This window comes from Aulonocara sp. 'chitande type north' Nkhata Bay, linkage group LG7 (assembly GCF_057382095.1).
Source record: "Aulonocara sp. 'chitande type north' Nkhata Bay isolate Kocher_YH1m ecotype deep benthic linkage group LG7, A_spYH_male_GT1.1, whole genome shotgun sequence".
NCBI classification, from domain to species: domain Eukaryota; kingdom Metazoa; phylum Chordata; class Actinopteri; order Cichliformes; family Cichlidae; genus Aulonocara; species Aulonocara sp. 'chitande type north' Nkhata Bay.
The window spans coordinates 64459632-64472054 of NC_141350.1; the positions used below are offsets into that span (position 1 = coordinate 64459632).

At 39.8% G+C, this 12423-nt stretch overlaps 1 protein-coding gene across 2 annotated transcripts; it reads right to left on the reverse strand.

The window, feature by feature from the left end:
- Positions 1-5329: 5329 nt before the first annotated feature.
- Positions 5330-12397, reverse strand: cyb5r2 (cytochrome b5 reductase 2). 2 transcript variants are annotated; one of them, XM_086301939.1, is made up of 9 exons: positions 12250-12397; positions 11964-12110; positions 11294-11366; positions 10811-10917; positions 9732-9861; positions 9527-9610; positions 9071-9156; positions 8865-8964; positions 5330-5679 (listed from the first exon to the last, which is right to left on the reverse strand). In XM_086301939.1, exons 1-9 carry the CDS (start codon positions 12262-12264, stop codon positions 5507-5509), a joined length of 915 nt encoding a protein of 304 aa, XP_086158065.1. In that variant the 5' UTR covers positions 12265-12397; the 3' UTR covers positions 5330-5506. The 2 variants fall into 2 exon arrangements, with proteins under 2 accessions (XP_086158065.1, XP_086158064.1); XM_086301938.1 differs by lacking the exon at positions 12250-12397 and having other exon boundaries at positions 11964-12146.
- Positions 12398-12423: the final 26 nt, after the last annotated feature.

A 12423-nucleotide genomic window follows, 5' to 3' on the forward strand; every position in this document is an offset into this window, starting at 1 on the left:
CAGCACATGGGTAATAGCAAGATAAAAGCTGTACCACCATAATAAAAGACACCAATAGAAAGATAGGAGGGAATTAATACAAGAGGTCAATAGGTCACAGCAACCAAACAAACAAACAAACAAACCAGCAATTAAAAGGTGGAGAAGGCAAGTTTAAAAAGATATGTTTTAAGCTGTGATTTAAAAGAATGAATAGAATCAGATGCCCGGATGCCAATCGGGAGATTGTTCCACAGCACAGGTGCAACAAGAGCAAACGATCGATCACCTCTAGTCTTAAGTCCAGATCTGGGCTGAGCCAGCAGTAACTGTGACGATGACCTTAAAGCCCTAGCAGGAGCATAAGGGTTTAAAAGGTCCTTAAGGTAGCTGGGTGCAGTGTTGTTAGTAATTTTAAAAGTAAACAACAAAATTTTAAATTGAATACGATATTTGACAGGCAACCAGTGCAGATCGGCAAGGACAGGAGTAATGTGGGCAAACTTGCTGGTTTTGGTTAGAATGCGAGCTGCAGCATTCTGAACTGTCTGTAATCTCTGTAAAAGGGAAGAGTGGAGACCACAATAAAGTGAATTACAATAGTCTAGCCTCGACGTTACAAAGGCGTGGATGAGCTTTTCGAGATCTTTATGCGGGATATAGCGCCTAGCCTTAGAGATAAGACGAAGCTGGTAAAAACTAGATCTGACAACAGCAGACACTTGTTTGTCAAGTGAAAAGGAACTGTCAAATAAGACACCCAGATTCCTGACAGTATCAGAGAGAGAACAACTAAGAAAACCAAAGGCATCCCGGAGTTTGGCACGAAGGGCATTACTACCAAAAATCATAATCTCGGTTTTCTTCTCATTAAGGATAAGAGAATTCGACAACAACCACTTCTTGGCCTCAGACATGCATTCTCGGAGGCTATTCAGAGACAGAGCAAGATCGTCGTTTAGCTCAAAATAGAGCTGGATATCATCTGCATAATAGTGATAAGCAATATGGTATTTCTCAAAGATGGCACTTAAAGGAAGCAAGTATAATGAGAAAAGGGTAGGGCCCAGCACAGATCCCTGGGGGACACCACAGCAAACAGGTACAGCCGAGGAAGAGGATGTAGCCAGATGTACCGTAGAGAGCCGATTGGAGAGATAGGATTTAAACCAATCCAGGGCAGCGCCCTTGATGCCTACAGTGTGCTCAAGTCTCGCTAATAAGATATTATGGTCAATCATGTCAAATGCCGATGATAGATCCAAAAGCACTAAGACTGAGGGGCGTCCGTTGTCAGCCATTAGTAGGAGATCATTGAAAACACGAAGCAATGCTGATTCTGTACTGTGATGTTGTTTGTAGGCCGATTGAAATTTATCATTTATATTATTCTCATCAAGGTAGGTCTTCAGTTGGAGCAGAACCACCTTCTCAAGTATTTTAGCCAGAAAGGGAAGCTTAGAAATTGGCCTAAAATTGGCAAAATCACTAAGCTCAAGGTTCCTTTTTTTTAGAACAGGTTGGATTATGGCATGCTTGAGAGCTGAAGGTACATAGCCAGAAAGCAAGGAGAAGTTCAATATGGACAATGAACAGGGTCCAATTACACTGAAACAATCCTTAACAATACGGGATGGGAGAGCATCATGTACACAGTCAGTATTGTTCAATTTATCAATTAGACGCTTCAGAGTGGAGAGAGAAACGGGTTCAAATTGATAAAAGGTGGCCGAACAATCAGGAGTAGACATACAATCAGTCACCAGAGGAAGAGTAGATCTAAGGGATAAAACTTTATCTAAAAAATAGTTTGAGAATTTTCCACAAAGACCCGGGGAAGACAGCAGTGGCATAGAGGGACGGGGGTTCACCACAGAGTTAAAAATTTTAAATAGAATTCGTGGATTATCACCATTAGTGGTAATAATTTTAGAGAGAAAAGCCGCTTTAGCCGTTCTGGCAGCAGTTTGGAACTTCGAGCGGCTAATACGTAAAATATCATAAGAAGACTGAAGTCTATCACTCCTCCACTTCCTCTCATCACGCCGACATATACGTCGTAGGGCACGAACAGAATCATTTAACCAGCATTGTGAGAAAGTTCTAGGGCGTTTCATTTTGATGGGTGCAACAATGTTAAGAATCGAGGAACAGGTGGTAAAAAGAGTATTAGTAGAGTTCTCAAGTGTGTGTGGGGAAGAACAATCCAGCATACTAAATGGGGAGTTAACAAAAGACGTAATAAAGTTGACCACAGTATTGGCATTAATAGTGCGCGTAGGATAAAGAGGAGAGTTTAGGTATTGACCAGTATCACCCAGGTCTACATCGAAGATGACCGGGGAATGATCAGAGAGACCAGTATTCCTGATTTCCTTAATGCAAATGTCCACATTGAATGAAAAAACCAAATCAAGGGTGTGGCCTTGAACATGGGTAGGCTCATTCACCCACTGAATAAGATTAAAAGAATCAGTCAGCACAAGAAAGTCTTTAGCCAATTGGTCATTCATACAGCAGGCATGAATGTTAAAATCTCCAGAAACAATAACAGAATCATATTTAAAAAGAACGGATCCCAAAAAATCAGCAAATTCAGAGATAAACATTTTATGATATTTAGGCGGACGATAGACCACGACACACAAAGTGGTCCGAGAGCCCGTCAGTTCCAATAGCTGAACTTCAAAACTGGAATAGGTTGGAGAGGATAGCAGCCGTGCATCATGTTTATTTTTGAAAACCGAGGCTAAGCCACCACCTCTACCAGTTAGCCTAGGTGAGCTAAAGAAGGCACAGTCAGGAGGTAGAAGCTCAGAGAAGGGGATGAACTCACCCGGAGAAGTCCAGGTCTCCGTTAGAAATAGGACATCCAGTCCCGAGGTGAGAAAAAAGTCATGTAGTTACATTGTAAAACTGAACTTTAAAATGAATAGTGGTAATAATAACCAAGAGAGACTGACAGTGATCACCGACTTTTTAGGGGCTTGTTGAGATTAAATAGAACAAGATACAAAGCGTTAAAACATGTTAAAATAACAACAGCCTTAATAAACGCAGCTGCCAAATATTCTGAGGAGTACAACTCGGAATAGAAAGTAAAGACTTCTCTTTCAATCTCTATGAAATCTTTGCATTCAGTCCCATTTATCAGCAGGCTTGTAATTAAATTTCTCAGCTGTCTACATTTCTCCAGCTTACTAAAATACAATGAATTTTTTTCACCCGCCTCAATCCATTTGGCTCTTCATCTTATGAAAGCACCCTGGGCTTTCTCAAGGTAAAGATCATCTAATTTAGTCTGGTACTCCATCAATTTATTTTTCTGTTGTTTTCCCTGTTTTTCTGTTTGGTTTTTCTTTACTACAGCACTGAGTTATTTCTCGAAGTAAATTACTTTCATATTCTCATTTTTCCATATTCAGTTATTTGCAGAATTTTATAGTAAATTCTTTGATCTTGAATTGAACAAATTCCAATTTCTGTATAATACACACTATTGATTCCTTATTTTCAGTATCTCTGATTATATGTCTAATTTTATCACGATATTCATCCCTATTTAAAAGGCTGGCATTGAATTCCCAATATTAATATCCCCTGCTACTAAGTTTCTTCCTTGTTGGTTTTGGCTTTAGAGATTTTAGATTGTGAGGTACACCAAAAAATGGCATCGCTCACCAACCAATAATCAATTCCTGACCTGCTTTCTCCATTAGGTTTAAACCACGAATATTTCTTAAGTCCAGGATTCATACATCTCCAAATGTCTGTGAAATTATTATCACAAGCAAAGTTCTCAATAATGTTATTCTGCTGCCTCCTTCCTAAGCGAGGCGCCCATCTGTCCATCCATTCATCTGGTGTCACGTTCCCATCGCCTCCAACGACAATATAATCTGTGGGGTACATAACTTTAACTCTGAAATCACATTTGTTAAATTTTCCAATAGACTTTTATTTTGACCCTGATTATTTATGTCCATAAAGCCTTGTGACAATAAGGAATAAACCTTCGCATTTCAACACTACAGTTAACCAGTGGCCCTCTCTGTCAGCTTTGTAAGTTATAATTTACCCTGGGAATTTATTAAAACAAATCGCCACACCTCCAGATGGATTAGATCCATGGCTGAAAAGAATCTGGTCTCCCCACCGATTAGTCCAAAATGTAACATCAGCATCTACAGAGTGAGTGTCTTGTAGAAATAAAGAGTGACATTTTTGCCCCTTGCAAAATAAAAGTGCATTTTTTCTTAACAAGGTCCTTCAAACCCTGAATGTTTAATGAACTAAATATAATTTGTGAGTGAACCATAACAAGTAAAGAAAAAATGAAATGGAAAAAAATAAAGAGGTATGAGTTTAACCCATAACTCTTGTCACCCACTCAGTGACTAGTAACCTCTCATTTTCAGCTGAGCTCTGTTGTCCCATTAATAATAATCCACCGTATAACAGTCTGAGCCTTTCATTTAGCGTCGCCAATCCTCCGTCCTTCAATGTATCCACGAGGACCTCGGAAAAAGGTCAGTCTTGCTTGCTTGTTCAATTTGAGGCCACATCTGCTTCCTCTCTTCCAAATCCTCCCGCGGCAGTACCTCAGCAAAGTGAACAGACAGCCGAACCGACTCCTTCAGATCGTAGTTGTCTTTGGTCAGCTGCTCATATCTTCTCTCCAACTCTTTAACCTTCTGTCTACATTCTTTCACCTCCTCCAAGTTGAACTGAACAGCTTTCGATAGGATGGCTAGCCTTTTTAAAAAGTATAAAAAATATACAAACCAAAGATATAGTTGTAAAGAGCAGAAATATTCTAAAATTTGAAAAAACATACGAAGGCAAGAAGAATAATAAAGAGAAAGAATAAAGAGAAACAGGAAAGTGTGGATGCCTACAACATTCACTCAATAAACAAAATAACAGGGTTATGAATCATGCATCGTGTGGCAACAAAATAGAAAATGTAAATAATTGTCAGGTCTGTCATTAAACAATTTCAGTTATGAATCAGTTCATTCAACAGTTTTTGCATATTTGATTGGATATGTGAAAAATGCATGGATGGATGGTTTCCTGTTCAATCTATTGGAAGAAAATAATCAGATTTTAAAAAACTTATATGGTAAATACATTTGCAATAAATTTTTTAAAAAGTGATGTGAATAAACTGTGAATACATTTTAATTTTCACATTTCTAACAAAAGCAGACGTTTGTATATTGCTTCAGCTGCATGTTATGTTCTGCACCTTTTCTGTTCACCTTTGCTCACTGATTAGCACTTGAGGAATTAAGTGGTAATGTGAAGAATAACAAAAACACTAATGCAGCATGATGTATACACAAAATCAACACTTGTTTTTCGTCTTTATTTTGCATCTTTTACACGTGGTAGTGTCACCGATATCAAAACTCACACATAACCTGAATGAAATACAGAAAATTACAAACAGGTCATTTAAATGACAGTCGTTTGTGATTTTGAATGGAAGGAACATCTGCAGCGACTGCTAAACGACGAGATACTAGTATGTAAAGATGTTTTCCGTTCTGTGTCCCAGCTTTTCCAGATTTGGCAGACAGGCATTCTGGATCATAGGCGCAGGGCCGCAGAGGACGATGAGGGCATCGTTGGATGCAGCGGGGAGGTGGTCCTTGATCATGTCATAGGTCACAAATCCTGAGCTGTAGCTCCAGTCTGGAGAATAAGATCAAAGAACCACAAAGCTGAATTTTCACCAGTATATGCACAATTCGGGTCGTGTTTTTAGCACAGGCTTACTGAAATGTGAAAGCGTTTCAGTCGTGCATGATGTCATAGGGTTTATTGTACCAAACAGCCACAAGAAAAAACAGTACAGCCGATCTATATATGGCTTATTCAACATAGAAGCGTGTCTTTTATTCTGCTTTTTACTCCTTCTCTAAACGCTGAATATTAAACACTTCTTCTTTCTCTCATTTTGAATCTGTCTCTGTCCTCAAGGCCTCAGAGAAAGGAAGGGAGGCCTTTTGGTGAAAGGCAGGCAGAACTAAAAGACAACCTCCATTAACAGATAAAACAGGAGACATTCAAAGAAAGATGACACTGTCTGCTGCGGTTTTTGGTGAGACGAAGATTTTAGTGTCAATGAAGCCATTTGCTGAAGATGCTTGTTCAACAACAGTCATCTCTCCATCAAAGGCCAGCAAATAATGGCACTGCTAATGAAGAGCTCTTCAAATAAATAATGATCAAGGGCTGATGTGTCCCCTTTCTGAGGGGAGCTAATGAAGACGTGACACGACAAAATAAAAGGTCTCCACAACAGAGATTATGTAACAATAATATGCTTGTTAATTCAAGCTGGCTTTAAGGATTATACGAGAGAAAACGGGAATGTTTTGCTAAGCTACTGTAACACCTCGTGGGAAGTATCTCCCTCCTCAGCCCGCAGGGATTTTCCTTCAGCTGAGGCGTCTTTGTTTGGTGTCAGCAGTGAAACCAAACGCCTGAGTATCAAGATTTATCCTGCTGCATGTAGCCTGGAGAGTCTCTAATACTCACATACAGGCCTGCCGTATATCCTGTGTGGTAAAATGATCAAATTAGTCACAGAAAATGTTTCTCAGCGTCAACTTGAATGTAGTTACAAAGTTATAAAGCCACTGTAGGACTTAATTTGTATGTATGTTTGGATGCTGTCTGGCCAATATGTTTGGAAAGGTTACAAGTATCAGTTTGAAGTCACTATTGGTCATTTTTAACAATAAAGGTTTTCCTTAATGGATAATCTGAGTAAGGCTGTGGTCACAGCAATTTTATCATCTCTAAGCATTTTAAGCTTCATCTGGGGCTCCAAAAGGTTAGGGTTAAGGTCAGGGTCAGCTTGTTCATGCGACCTGCATCTCAGTCTGTTCTCTAAAACCTAAAAGAGGAATTATGGATTGGATCAACTGGTCCCTAAATGCAATTGACACCCCTTTCTCAACGAGAAGTTTGGGCTTGGGTGAGCCTGAGTGCTCCGGATCCAACGCCACCTCCAACGCTTACCTCCCCTCTGATGTGGACATCGGGTCAGTTGGAGGCGCAGTCGAAAGATTGCAGCGGTCCCAGATCAGATGTACACACTGGAACTCTTTCCCATGTTGCTTGTCTGTGTTTATTGTGCTATGGTGTGTTGATATCTTTGCATTCCTGTATTATCCTTTTGTGTTACACATTTCAATGTTTTTTCCTCACTACCTGGCCTGACCTGTCTCCCCAATGTGATGTTTGTGTATTGTATGTACGGTCGGCAAGGTCTGTCATCTCGGTTGTGGGCAAAAGACCTGCGACTGACATCTCATCATCATCTTCTTCATTTGCTATTTCCTGATATCAGCCGTATTTTTAAAGCCAAGAAAATATTACTCATATCTGGTTTACTTCACAAGAAAAAGGGAAAAATACTAGTAATGATTTATCTTCATTCCCTGTTGGTTTTCTAAGACAACAAAGACATCTTCAGAGTAACATAAATAGAAATGAAATGAAAGACTAGGTGAAGATAAGAAGGTCCATATTCACATATATTCATAAAACAAATGGTGAAACTCATTATGGATTTACAAACATCTTCCTTTTCTTTTTGCAGAACTTCTTCTGTACAACTCGTGCACTCACACATCACAGGTGAGTCACACAGGTGCACTGCTACATGGCAGTCACGAGTGAGGGAGTAAAAAACAACACTGGCTGGGAATTTGCAACACAAAGGAAGTGTTGTCTCTGCAGACGGAGCAGCATGAGAATTTTGTCAGAGTTGTGCTTCTAGGCACCTGATGAACTGAAGCTGCCAACTTGACCCCATTCATATGCAGACTGATATCGACTTGACTCCATCTTGTGGCAACATTTATGGCAGGTTTTAGAGCCAGTGTTGGTAAGCGTGGGGAAAAACAATCCATACAGAATAATATTGGAATATTCTGTGTGGTGATTATGATATTTGCAATATATTACTTGAACTGTCTCAACTGAAAAACATTCAGTATTTGAACACACCCAGCTTTTCCCTTCTACCTGAGAGCTCATGGTTAATGGTTCAGTCACACAAGGAAAAATAGGACAGCAGCCTCTTTGCAACTGAAAAATATCATCGGCTGCCTGCGTTTGTCGTACTGAATTATTTCACATTCTGTGAGCGATTGCAACTTGTGGTGACTAAATAGTTCCCCTTAAGGATGTTGCACATCCACAGCTGCTTTTGATTGCACAAGTTGCCTGATAGGAAGAAACATTTCTGCAAACAGTCGCCGTCTGACTTTGACTGCAATCATTTTCTCAGAGATTGTTGAAGGTTTGCAAATAGTTGATGTCTAGTTATAAATGCAGACAAATTACCAATAAGTTGTCATCAGTCTGAGTCTTTGTCAGTGAGCACAGATCAACAGGATTTGAATCTGGTTGTATTCTGGTTAATTTACTATAGCACGGTTAAAATTGAACTTCTATGAAATTGAACTTACTGTCTATGCAGACTCCAACAGATATGTGATTTTTGCTGATTTATCACAGTTAGTTGCTGTATTATCAGAAACTCCGATTCAGGCTGATATTAGTCTGGCAACATTTATAGTCTGGCAGGTTTTAGCGACAGTGCTGGTATGCTTGATAATTGCATTTTGCAGCAAAAATAAATGATAAAAGAAATAACTGTAGTGATATAGCTTTATCTTATTGAATATACTGTTTTATATATGCATTAAGTGTATTGTAATCGTGGAAGCATTTGTCTCAATGCTGCTTTTTTCCACATTCAGACTATGAATTAGTGCTTAAACTGAGCCTCCCACTCTATTCTGGAGTGAACATTACACAGAGTGAATTTTAGATCCATAGATGAAGACATTTCCTCTTACTCTGTGGAGGTTTGTCCAGTGTGAACCACAGCTGAAGTCTCTCAGGATGGTTCTTCTTCACCTCCTCCAGCTCCTCCCTCAGTAAGATGTCTTTCTCAGTCTAAGATAAAGTAAAACCCAGTAAAGCGGTTTGACCACAACACTTTCCCTTTATATGCAGTTATAGAATTCAACTGAGACAACGCAATATCCCGCACACAGCTGACCTGGTTGGCGAATATGAGAGAGCACTTGGTGTTGTCAGTGGAGTCTGATGAGATACTGCGAATTAACTGCAGCATAGGAGTGATACCTGGGAGGGTGGAAGACACTGGAGTTAGTCTCAGAGGTGAAATACAGACTTTTCTCATTTTTCCAGTGAACTGAATGTGTCAGCAGTGCAAAGCAAATATCAAAACTTTCTAAAAGTTAAAGCATGTCACAGATTTGAGGACCACACAAGCAGAACAGCTCTTTTCAAACGCTCTGTATTACATCCCAGTCGTCTAAAACACACTAAAATAATAACATGATGCAGTAAAGCACTTGAAAAGTGTGATTACACGCAGGCCTTAGAATCACTTTAAGGTAAATAACACTTCTGCAGATTTTTGTCCTCTGTGATGTTCCTCTGAATGAAGTGCGTGTATAGTTAAAGTTATTAGAGTGATCTGAAAATGGACCTGTTCCGCCAGCGATCATTCCCACGTGCTTAAACTTCCGAACCTTTGGCTCCGACTTCTTATCTGGTCTGATGGCAAACTGACCTGAGTGGATGACACAAAGTCTCAACCAAAGCAGATCACACAGCGCCTCCTGCTGGTGTCAGCAGGTTAATGTAGAAACTTCTTTTTTTGGTTCTTTTCATAAAAAACACCATCACCACACCATTGCCCTTATACACCAGGAGTCCATTGGGCCCTCTGAAGTCAATAGTGTCTCCAATGGTCATGCCGTCCAGGTACTGCGACATCTTCCCTCCATCAGGGAAAGACGGGTGGGTGTTCTTGTAGTAGACCTGGAGGAGTTTACAGAAGGACATCACATTTTTATTTTCACCTTCTTATGCAGTCTCATTTTACACAACAGTGCAATAAAAATTACTTCCAGGCTCTCAAATGATCCACTCAGCCGGTAATAATCAAATGTCAAACTTTAGACATATTGTCTAATATTACTATTGATATGGCCTTTTTCTCTTACTGGAAAAGCTTCCCTATAATCCAGAAAACAGAAAAAGAGTATGTAAAACCAATATTCAAAATTTTATTTATGCTTTTGGAGAAAGCATCACGATCACAGTTATGTGACAAATGATAAAACCTGTGCGGTACAAAGCATCTCACAACATTGTGCTTCAGTTTTCTGTATGAATGATATTCTAGTGTTAGCTGTTAGCTTAGCACTCAGTAATTTTATATACATATAAAATTACTCCAGAACATCGACGTAACTTTGTGCTAGACATTGGGGAGGGTCAAGATCTCTGTCTAAATAAATAAATCTGGGTAAATTCCCAGATGATTAAACATGCAACTGTTTTGTTGGTAATAACTGAAATGAGTAAAGAAAATCAACAGCCTATTTATGCAAGATAATTCACAATTTTATTGGGGGGGGGGTATATATTGGTTGGGTCTGATTATTGGAGGGGTCATAACCCCCCTAACCCCCCTGGAACTTACGCTCCTGCTCCAACAGGCTCAGTTTTTTTAAGGTATTATTGCTTCAGACTTGGTTGCCTATTAAAAACAAACTCATGGCCTTTCATCAGTTTCTAGGGCTTTGTACAAATGGCTTATAGTGTAATAAAAGTGATAAAAGTGTTTATTAAGCAATGACTGACTGTCCAACTGATAATCTCACTGACGATAGTAGCTCAGGATGCAATACAGACACTCAGATCTTTACCAAATTTCTTAATAATTGCTCTACAGATCAAATGTGAACATGTTAAGGTTAACCACCTTAACCACGAGGTCAACATATCCTTGGTGCTCATCACTGGAGACTGGAGTGTAGGCTCTAACCGCCAGAACGCCGTTCACCTTTGCTGACAAGTACACGTGCTGGCCTGCACAGCGGACAGAGACGGGGAAGAGAAGTGGCAGGTTTGGTGTAGTGTTGGGTTAAAGTGAAACAGGACGGTGGGGAAAATGTTGATACAGGAAATGAGGGCAGTTCTACGGCTGCAGCAAGGAATCGTGAGCATCACTGTCAAGTGCTAAGACTTATCTATTCTAATCAAAGTCCAATAATTTTTTATTTTTGATGTTTAACCGGTGTAATCGGCAAGTGAGCTTGCCTTCTTGTTTTTTTGTCTGGTTATACCGCAGCATAAGTATGAGGAAGTGCTAAAAGTGCTGAGTGCTCAGATAAGAAAATCTGCATGCTTGCTTTTTCTACTAGGATTTTATCAGAAGAGAGAAAGAAAAGAGCTGGTACAGTACCTACTGGCAGCCCAAGGATGTGACTTGCAGATGGAAGGCCAAACCGAAATTTCTTTGTGTCATGACTGATTTCCTGCACAAGGACACAGCCACAGTACCATAAAAAGAGAAAATACATATAATATTATCCTTCTGGGCTGGCTAAATAAATCTCCCATGGCTTCTGTTTGAAGCTTTATGTTTATGCAATACATTAACAGATATTTGTCCTATTATGTAACTGCATCTTAAGGGTATTTAAAACATAAAGACCGTTCCAGGCCTGCAAACCGGTGCACTGCACAAAAACAGAGCTGTTACAGCTAACTCAGTGAGAGCAGCAAATCTATCACTGCACCCCCAATAATACTTTCTTATGATGGGAATTTTTGATGAAAGAATGAGTCCTACATTGCCCACAATGCAACTCAACAGACCTTAATGTTTAAAATGTGGTGTGTGAAAGGATTTACACGGGCTCTTGGTACACTAAATCTGAACTGTTCTTTTTTAGGGTCTTTGAGTGAATTTCAAAGATTACTGAACAGAAATCTTGTGACTACAAATATGCAAATCTTGTTTTTTTGTTTGCAGTCATTTAAAAATGTACGTGCTTATTTATCATAAACATAGATGCAGGTCTAAACACACACTGGATTTTGTTAAGCCTGTAAGTTTGTATGCAGCCCACCTCTTTGCGTATAAGTGGGAGAGGATATTTCACTGTGGGATCTTGGAGAGTGACGGGCAGCTTCTTCGTCTTCTCACCTGAAGAACCTAGCAGGAAGTAGAAAACTGTTCCTACCAACACAAAGACAGCCACCAATCCAGGGATCACCTGCAGGACAAAGATCAAAGTGTGAACATGCTGCATTCAGCCGTTTGTAGCACGCATAGCGACTTGCACAACAGTTAAGATAGAGAAACAGTTTACATTCAATAACTGAAAGGAGAAATAAAGCTCATTTTTTTCTCACCAAGGTCTCGTCCATGTTTAACGTGACAAATTAGTCAGTCAGAGCCTCCCTCTCCTCCCACAGACCAGAGTCCACACAGTTAAGGCAGTGACAGCCTTGCCGCATTCACTCTACACACAAATCTCAAAAGGGGCTTGGCTTCCCACTGAGGTGAAAGGTGACACGGGGCCCGAA

What these genes read in the sequence shown, in the direction of transcription:
- cyb5r2 (XM_086301938.1), bottom strand. Translation starts at nt 12,146, where the DNA reads ATGCAGCATGTTCACACTTTGATCTTTGTCCTGCAGGTGATCCCTGGA. An exon ending in CTCTCATATTCGCCAACCAG is followed by an intron (nt 8,965 to 9,070) that starts GTCAGCTGTGTG and finishes ACTTTATCTTAG; the next exon opens with ACTGAGAAAGACATCTTACT. An exon ending in ACTGGACAAACCTCCACAGA is followed by an intron (nt 5,680 to 8,864) that starts GTAAGAGGAAAT and finishes CTTATTCTCCAG; the next exon opens with ACTGGAGCTACAGCTCAGGA.